The 10,145-nt window shown below is 36.5% G+C and overlaps 1 protein-coding gene across 7 annotated transcripts in view; it reads right to left on the bottom strand.

Annotated features, from left to right (window-relative positions):
* ADAM28 (ADAM metallopeptidase domain 28) overlaps positions 1–10,145 on the bottom strand; it is a 60,110-nt gene that overhangs the window by 4,253 nt on the left and 45,712 nt on the right. For 6 of the 7 annotated variants that reach the window (XM_060102565.1, XM_060102562.1, XM_060102564.1 and 3 more), the window contains 5 exons: positions 8,466–8,625; positions 7,465–7,545; positions 6,846–6,924; positions 1,211–1,319; positions 224–302 (listed from right to left, as the gene is read on the bottom strand). In XM_060102565.1, coding sequence (XP_059958548.1) covers positions 224–302; positions 1,211–1,319; positions 6,846–6,924; positions 7,465–7,545; positions 8,466–8,625 — 508 coding nt within the window. Of the gene's footprint in view, positions 1–223; positions 303–1,210; positions 1,320–6,845; positions 6,925–7,464; positions 7,546–8,465; positions 8,626–10,145 lie in introns of those variants that run through there. The other variant, XM_060102568.1, reaches the window with a different exon arrangement.

The following is a 10,145-nucleotide window of genomic DNA, read 5'->3' as shown; positions in this document are numbered from 1 at the left end:
AAAGCAGCCTCTGAATTGTAGAGAGACTCTTTTGCACTGAACAAAAGGCAAAGGTGAACTTTCTGAATGTGTAGTTCAGAGGCCACAGTCCTTGCTACATACTAACTAGTGAGATGGATTTGTAAAACACTGCTGAGTAGAAATGACAGCTAGCTGGTCAGGACAAGAGTGAGAGAATCACAAACTGGGACCCAGGGCAAACACAGTACAGACTATGGTTCACCTCTTGGGGTTGAACAGCCTTCGCCGTCTGTGGTTTCCTCTTCTGCTTGTGTGGCCCGGTGTCAGTGGTAGACAGTGGCCTGTATGTGAAAGCATATCATATAAACTGACTTAGAAATTCCTTCCCCATGAGAGGGAGATTCAAGAGAAGTCTGCTAGTGTCCTTTGCCCATTGTTTCATACTTGGTAATTGACTGGGTTTTCATCTGCTCCCTAGGGCACCCTGCAGGTTTTCTTGTCTTGTAATTAATAATCATTACCACTAATTTTCTTTTCCATTCTCTACCAATCCCTGAAACCTAATAATGATGGTGCTGAATCCAACTTTTATGTAAATAATGCCATTTAATTAAAGATTCGTTTTATTCATTCAGTATTTATTAAAAGCCCATTCTGGATGAATAAATCAATTTTTAAAAAATGCTAGAAAGAGACTGTAATGTCAAGATTATCTTTGAAAGACTGACTGATCTATGTGTAAACCTAGACTCCATTACTTACTTTGTAAGACTTTGAACATGTTAGTTTATCTCCCTGAGCTTCTATTTCCACATCAGTAAAAAAGTGAATGCCTGACCTTGCAGGATTGTTGTGAGGATCAATCTATAACACCTTTTCATCTATAAAATGGAAATAATAGTAACTATTATTTCCTTATGAAGATTAAATGACATAATATATGTAAAAGGGCTAAGCAGAGTCCTTGTCATAAAGCTATGATCAGTACATTTTAGATACTGTATTTGGAAACATCTTTAATAATGAGAGTTATTATTAATTATAAATGGTGATTAACAGAAGAAAAAAAAGGAGATCTTACTGTGAAGAATTTCCCAGTAAAAAGAATAACTAGCCTCTGGTCCAAGAAAAATGTATCTGTACTTATTTCTGAGTATTTGAAGTAAACTAAAATTAAATTGGATAAAAATTCCTTACATTTAAAGTGAGTTAGAGGCCAAAAACGTCCCCAAGGCAAGATAATGCCTACCTCTGGACTTCCTTCTGCTTTCCTCTGGTGCTTTGGTATCGGGTTACTATAGCAAACACCACAAATAGGACGGCCACAGGGAACAGCACCCCAACCACAATGGAGAAATCTGCAACCAAGAGAACGAGGGCCTCGTGAGAATATGGGAAATTCACAAATATACATCACACTAGTCCTTATTTATTTATTTATCACAAACTCCACCTACCTTTTCCCCCAAAGGACATGCAGTCCCTGGAGAATCTCTCATAGCCAGTAAAATGAAAATATATTTTGATAATGATTATTATAATATTATTTAGATAGAAGAAATTGAGAGGCTGTCTAGGGAAAACATTTTACATGAGGTAGGTAAAGCATCATACTACTGGGAATTCTTAGAAGGGATGACGTTTGTGATAAATTGAAAACAAAGGGCTGGGAGATCAGAAAGAATATGAAGTAAGGAGGATGCAGAAGAGGAGGGAAACATTATTAAAATTCAGCCTTGGAATAACACCAGTGAAAAGAATCTGAAGACTTGAAATCATATTCCTCTTAGTAGCAAGTAAAAAGCTGAGACGTGAAAAAGAGAATTGATGGATAACTGATAAGTGATAGATAGGATATAAGTGAGTGTCCTGATGTTTGCTCTATAGTGGAATTATTATGGACAAAAAAATTAGGTGACCTTGTGAATTGGGGAATGGTTCTAACAAAGTTTTTTGGTTTATAGGGTGTTTTTTACCTAATAATCTAATTAATGAATGCAACTTCCATCTTTTGCTATCTCATGTATTCATTTCTCTTACAATCATCTGAAAGCACAAAGACCAGGAGGTACACGTTTGAAGAGCAATGCAAACAGCTACTGCTCTCTTATTACAGAGACGGCGGAGATCAGTAAATGAATAATAAGAATGATTTTTGCATAAATGCAAGAAAAGTTCACAGTGTGAGCACACATGCGTGCAGAGAGAGAGAGACCTCAGAAGCAGAATTCTAGGTAAGATAATAACCGTTCAGATACCTAATACTCTCTACCCTCCATAAAAATTCCTACCCAAAAAGTCAAAGGAAATAAAGTTCTGAGGCATCTGTGTTAGAAACAGTATAGATGTGTTCAGAATTTTTAAAGTGTACTTGCACTAACAACAGAATTGTAGCTATTTTCAAAAGAGTGACACGGTCCAGAGGAAATAAAGAGGAACTTGGCAGTACTTCACAGACATCCATAGTTTGAAAGGATGCAGTCTAGAGGTAAAGCTGGGGCATCAGGCAGATGGAGAGTATTATAACAATTAACAGGAAGCAGGTTTAGAGTTGAAGATGTCAGTCAAAAAATACAGCCCTTTGTGTTTCTGGAAATGGTGGTCTAGGAAATTTGGACTAGCTCTCTCACTAAAAACAACTAATAAATTAAAAAAAAAAATCTTCCTAAAAGCACAGAAGTGCTGAAGAAATAGGGGGAAATTATTTTGGAGTGAGAAAATTACTTTGGAGTGAGAAAGCAGGAACTCAGAAACACAGGAAGGAAAACGATCATAAAAGGAAGCTCAGAAATGCAGAAAGGAGTGAAAAGTAAATAAACCAAGAGTGAACCTTAATGTAAACTGTGGACTTTGGATGATCATCACATGTCAATGTAGGTTCATTAATTGTAACAAACGTTCCACTCTGGTTGGGGGATGTTAGCGGTGGGAGACTGTGCATGTGTGGGGCAGGGATATAGGGGAAATCTCTGTACTTTCTGCTCAGTTTTGCTGTGAACCTAAGACTGCTCTAAAATGTAAAGTCTCTATTAAAAATAATAAATGGAAACTTCTATGCTGGCCACTAAAAGAATATAAAATACATGTATAATCTCCAAATTAATAAAAATAAAAATGAAGTGATTAAAATCCTCAGTAAGTCTGTAAGAAAACAAGAAAGGAGAGAAAAAGGAACAGGAACCAGGCAGGACAAATAAAAAGCATATAATATAAGATTGTAGATTACACCCAAATATATCAGTAATTACATTTAATGTGAATGGACTAAGTTTTTAAAAACCGATTGAGACCAAAATTTTTAAATGTATCTGTATATTTTTAAATGAGAGACAGATATAAAACGAGGATTCAGAAAGGATGAAAGTAAAAGTATGAAGAAAAAGTTACACCAAAGCAAAAGGGACCAAGAGAAATATGGTACAGCTATATTTTTCTCCAGGAACTGTGGACTTAAAAAGGCAAGAAGACTAGAGATACACACAAGCATTTCATAATAACAAAAGTGTTAATTCACTGGGAAGACATACAATTCTAAACATTATTGTAGATAACAGCATGGTCTCAAATATATAGGTATTGATAGAACCAGAAGTAATAGCCAAATTCACAGTTATGGTGGGGGGGTTTTAACACTCTTGACTCAGTAATTGGTACAACAAACAAGATATCAGGAAGGGTTAATATATTACACACAATTAACAAACATGGCATTAAAAACATATGGAAAACACTGCGCATAAGTGCAGAACACATATTTTTGTGTTCATAGAACGCTTACAATATGGGCATATGCTGGGTCATAAAGCAAGTGTCAACAAATTTCAGCATATTCTCAACACAGTAGGTTTTCTGATCCCTATGGAATTATACTAAGTATTAATTTAACAAAAGCTAGAAAATCTCCATATGCATGTATGTTAAGAAATATATGTCTAAACAGGGCCAAAGAAGAAAGCAAATAGAAAATAGAAAATAATTTGAAACAAATGATAATGAAAATACCAATTACGATATGGTCTACAAACTGAAAATTAATGAGCCAAAGATTCCTTTCAAGATTTTTCTTTTAAAGATGAAATAGACTTAAGGAAATGGAATTGTATAAAGTAGAAATTGAAATAGCAAAAAAAATGTTAAAGAAACAAATCATAAAGAATAAGTTTTAAAATTTTGTTAGGATAATATAAAAAAAGAGAAAAAACAATGCTACAGATACTATTGATATTGAAAAGATAAGTGAGTATTATGAGCAATCTTAAACCAAAACATTGAAATTTAGGTGAAGTAGGAAAATGTCTAGGAAAAATATAACATACTAAAACTTGCATAAGAAGAAATTACATACCTGAAGGGCCTTATAGCTACTAAAGACACTGAATCTTTAACTAAAATATTGTCCAGAATTCTAGGCCTACATGGCTTACTGACAAGTTCTACCAGATATTTAAGGAAAGAGTCTTCCATTCTTATACAAACTCTTCCAGAGAATTTAAATCAATGAAAATGCTCCACTTCATTTAATATGTCTAGCATAACCATGATACTCAAATTTAGCAAGTACAGGCATCACTCATGAACATAAAATAATAGCAAACATCATCAATCAGTATCCGTGAAAGCTATTTCCATGTTGGGTTTATCCAAAGTATGCACAGTTAGATAAATGTTCAAATATCAATTTATTTTGCAATACCAACAGAGTAAAGAGGTAAAAATCTGAACCAATAAATAAAAAGTATTTGATAAAATTCTTAGCAAACTAGAAATAGAAGTGAATTTTCTTGATCAAATGAAGAGGATCCAATATGTACAGAATACCTTCAGACAACAGGGCAAAATACTGAAAGTCTTTCCTAAGATTGGGAAAGAGACAAAGAGGCTTGCTATCTCTATTTCTATTCAGCATTGCACAAGAGTACTACTCAGTGAAGGAAAACAAGTATGAGAAATTAAAATTGTGAAGATTAGAGAAGGAACAAAACTGTCATTTTTCTGAAACAGAATGATTGAATATGTAGAAAATCTAATGGAATCTACAAATAAATTACTAAAATTATTAAGAGAGGTTAGCAGAGGTGCTTGATATAAAAATAAATATACAAAAATTAGTTGACCTTCTATATTCTAGTAACAGTTGAAAAATATTTTTTCAAAAAATACCATTTAAAAATACAATAAAAATTAATTTCTTATAAAACAAACAAAATATATGTAAAATTTCTGTGGTGAAAACCATTAACTATTATTGGGTAAAGAAGACTAAGTAAATGGATAGATATTTCATGTCAATAGGTTTGGAATTCAATATTTTATATATGCTCATTTTCCACAAGTAAATCTATAGATGTAGTTTACACTAAATTAAAATCCCAACAGGAATTCTGTAACTTGAGAATCTGATGGTAAAATATATGTGGAAATACAAAAGCTAATAGCCAAGACATTCTTGAAGAACAATGTTAAAGGACCTCCTATAAGATAACAAAATTATTCTAAAGATACAATAATAGAGTGTTATACTGGCATAAGGATAGCCAAATAGGACCACCAGAAAAGAATAGATGATAACCCAGAACAACACACGTGCATGGACACACGTGCTTTATTAGAAAACTGGCACTACAGAGCATTAAGGAAGGATGATCTGTTTTATGAATAATGGTGTGTCAACTGGGCATCTATCTGAGATAAAAACGAAATTGAACACTTGCATCACACACAAAATAATTCCAGATATGTTATAGACTTAAATTTGAAAAGGCAATACAAAAATCCTTCTTAGAAGATAATATATGGGTATACATTCATAACTTCAGGATAGGAAAATTTTCCTTAATGCCAATGCAGGGGACACGGGTTCAAGCCCTGGTCCGGGAAGATCCCACATGCCACGGAGCAACTAAGCCTATGCACCACAACTACTGAGCCTGTGCTCCAGAGCCCGTGAGCCACAACTACTGAAGCTCGCGTGCCTAGAGCCCGTGCTCCGCAACAAGAGAAGCCACCGCAGTGAGAAGCCCCTGCACTTCAACGAAGAGTAGCCCCCACTTGCTGCAACTAGAGAAAGTCCGCGAGCAGCAACAAAGACCCAATGCAGCCAAAAATAGATTAAAAATAATAATAATTAAAAAAGCTTCTTTAATAACATGACATCACGAAGAGAGTGAGAAAACACAGAATGGAGTTATTTGCAGCATATATAACTGAAAAAATAGCTATATCAAGAATATATTAAAACTTACACAAGTTATTAAGGGGTCAGGGGAGACACCCAATAGAAGAATAAACAAAATGGCTTGAACAAATGCTTTGCAAAAAACAAAATCCAAATGGCCAAAAAATAAGAAAAGATTTTAGTAGTAGTAGTAGTAGTAGTAGTAGTAGTTATAAAGAGCAAGTCAACCTAATCCCACATTCAAAGAAGGATCATACATACTGAAGAAAAACAGCGCAGGGAAATACAAGAGACAGGGTGAAAAAACAACTCAACTCAAAAGAAATAGAGATAATCTAGAGAACAAAGTGAACCTACAAAAATTATGTCATATTCTTAGAGTTTTATGAGGATATTATATCTAGTATACATTCAGTCAAGGCTGCTATGAAAATGGAACAGTCATAAAGCAAGAAAATTTGGAAAATTAAAATGACAAATATAAAATTTCAAGAAATCTTTTTGTATGTAGCATAAAAACATAAGAATGTGGAAAATATGATTAAAAAGTTGCTGGGGAGACTTTGGGGATTAATATTGTGGATTCAATATCTACAGAATAGGAATTCCAAGAGGAGTGGGAAAAAGACAGTGAAATCTTACATAACAGGAAATAAAAGCTTGGAAGAGGAGAGTAATTTTCTCACATTAGATGTGCAATATTACTTACTGAAGACCACGGAAGAACCATCGCAATCAGGAGGGGCCCATCCTTCTTTACATTGACATTGGAGCTCGTGGTCACACACCTAGAGGAGCAATGATCCTGTTAGTTTTCTCACTGGACTAATCCCCAACCCGAGGGTCGATTCATCCATAATTAAGTCCAATCCAAAAAAAGAATGGCCTCTGCTCTGTAGCCTTTCAACTGTCTACGTAATGTATGAATCAGTAATAGGAATTTCAGTACCAGGTTTTTTTTTTTTTTTTTTTGCTGTATGCGGGCCTCTCACTGTTGTGGCCTCTCCCGTTGCGGAGCACAGGCTCCGGATGCGCAGGCTCAGCGGCCATGGCTCACAGGCCCAGCCGCTCTGCAGCATGTGGGATCTTCCCGGACCAGGGCACGAACCCGTGTCCCCTGCATCGGCAGGCGGACTCTCAACCACTGCGCCACCAGGGAAGCCCAGTACCAGGTTCTTTGAAGGAATATTTCATTGAATCAAACTAGTGAGGAGTCAGTAATAATTTTAATCATTCAACGCTGAAACATCATTTTAACATCATCCAAACTGTCTGACCTAAAATGACACAAGATTCAGCAAGCTTGGGGAAATGTTGTCAAGACTTACAGCATGTCCTTTGCATTTAGAGGAGCAATTGGCCGATTTGTAAGTTCTTTCGACATCCACACATTCTGCATTAATGCAAACCTGAAAGTGATATGAAAAACACAAAGTAGACATGAATGTCCAGTGGTTTCAGTTCTGCAAACTGTTGACTCTTTGATATTTAGCCTTGTATTTTTAGCTACTATTATTGTTATCAAACTTGCCTTTTTATTAGGGAAATCACCGAATCCTTTTGAAAATAGGAACATGGAATCTAGATAATTTTTATAATAAAATATTTAGGAAGTCCTCTTTAAAGAAGATTTCCTTACTTCACGTCATATCTCATGGGTCATCTTTAATGCACCTCTTTAGTCCAACTCTGAAGACTGAGAGCACTGAGCTAAGCATTGCACATGGTACAAGGTACGCATCCTAGGGCCTCCCTGGTGGCGCAGTGGTTGAGAGTCCGCCTGCCGATGCAGGGGACACGGGTTCGTGCCCCGATCCCGGAGGATCCCACATGCCGCGGAGCGGTTGGGCCCGCGAGCCATGGCCGCGGAGCCTGTGTCCGGAGCCTGTGCTCCGCAACGGGAGAGGCCACAGCAGTGAGAGGCCCGCGTACAGGAAAAAAAAAAAAAAAGGTACGCATCCTAAACAAAAATACTATGGAAAACATGGTAATATCACATCATCTCCAATATTAAGATAATTATCATTTATGTAAAAATAATATTGTTATGATTTTTTTCATTATTATCATCAGAATAGCTCTCATTTATTGAGACCGTACCAATTTGGGGGAAATAAAGTTTACCTAAATTTAACAACCTAGTGCTAAGCACATAATAGGTACTTATTACATAACATTGAAGGGAAGAATGCAGTCACGTATACATGAATGGCATAAACATTGCTTTGAAAACTGTGCTCCATGAAGCACAAGGAGGCCTTGAGAAGCAAGCAAACAAAATGAACAAACAACCAGAACATTTTGAGTAAAAGCCACCATTTCAGTGTACCTTATTCTCTCCACACTTGGTTCCATTGGCTACTATGCTGATTTCTTGACTGCTGTCTTCAGGTTCAAATGTTTTACATGTCAGGAACGTTATTATACGTCCTTTCCAGAGCAGATAATCTGACCCACCATTACAGAACAACTTCCCACACATGGCATCACTGAAGAAAAGCCAAAATTTGCTGCCTTTGAAATAGCAGGATCCAAAATGCAGTTTTATACAAATGTAAATCAGCTCCCTATCGATATTTAACTAATGGTATTTCCCCCTATGGCAGAGACGTCTAGTTCTCCTTTATACCAATTTCCCCCTTATTCTTCAGTAATAGAACCACTGAATAATAGCAAGGCACAATGTTGCTCAAAAGAAAAATCCCATGTCTCCCATATTCCCAAAGTTTGGCCAGTTGCCTAAATTCTAGCTAATGGGAAGGAAGCAGAATCTTAACTGCAGATTCTTGAGGGTGGCCTTACGTGAAGGTATATGTCCTCTTCTCAATATTTTCTCCTTTTTGCTTATTGGAATATGACGGAGTCGGAGAAGCCATCACAGACTGAGAGAAACATTTGGGAAAGGAGATCCTACGTATGATGGAGCAAGAAGCTATAAGGAGGATGGACGTCTAACATCATGGAGGGCGCCTAGGAAATCAGATTCTGTCATGTTTCAGCTCAGGTTATTTACTGCCATGAAGGACAGCAGAATAATTCTCTCGACTATAGTTGTATCAGTGTAAGGCTGAGCCTTGGTTGTCACTCCAAGGCATCATGTGTTACTGGAAGAACCCCTGCAAATTCAGATGAAACTGCTCAGTGCTCCCTAAAGCCTTGCCTTCACTAGCAAGGGGAAGAAAGTCATCGCCAACAAAATTGGAATCAATTGCTTTATGCAGAATTTAGAGGAATGCTGTGAAAAACTCTTCTGAGAGTGGTAGAATCAGATTCTTCTCATGTCTCTGAGGCTTTTAGAAAATACCATTGAGGAGTGGAGAAAGGCATGCATTCTCTCCAGACTTGAGGGGGGTGTTTTTCTTGAATCATTTAGGTAGAGCTTTATGAGGAAAGCTCTAGGACACAGGGACTTGCAGGCTTACTTCCCACTACAGCCAAAGACTATCAAGAAGTGACCAGGAGGTCAGCCTGTGGGAAGAAATGAAATGCTTGTGCCTCTGGTTGCAGAAATTATCCAGTGTTCACACAAAGTTATACAGGACAAGGGTGTATACACTCTACAGAGGTCAGATGGAGTTACCCTAGTCTCTTTTCCCTGTCACGACCTCTCAGACTAAATATTGCCACACTCCCACCCCACTCGCCCACACATACTGCCTTTTACATAATCTTCCCTGATTTCCTGTAAAGAAGAGCCCACAGGGTATGATTATCTTTGAGGCTTAGACTCCCCAAGAGATGACCTTCTGTCCAAAATATAGTTTGTTTGGTAACATCTATCATTGAGAAAAATCAGTATTATTTTAATAGAAAATCTTTGAGAAATGCTGATTTTTTTCATTCAATCTCTGGTTACACATTAGTTTGTATGTGTAAAATTTGGAGCAGGAATAAAGTTTAATCTATTATCATTTGAATTTTAGAAGTCATCTTAAAATTGCAGAATCAAAGGAAAATATATAGAAAAATCTCAAGTTCATTGCTTATGGTGTTCTATCATTTTTTTCAG

The sequence above is a fragment of the Mesoplodon densirostris genome, chromosome 6 (assembly GCF_025265405.1).
Source record: "Mesoplodon densirostris isolate mMesDen1 chromosome 6, mMesDen1 primary haplotype, whole genome shotgun sequence".
Taxonomy (NCBI): Eukaryota; Metazoa; Chordata; class Mammalia; order Artiodactyla; family Ziphiidae; genus Mesoplodon; species Mesoplodon densirostris.
Note: the sequence above shows the minus strand (reverse complement) of the source record. Positions and strands in the feature narration are given on the sequence as shown.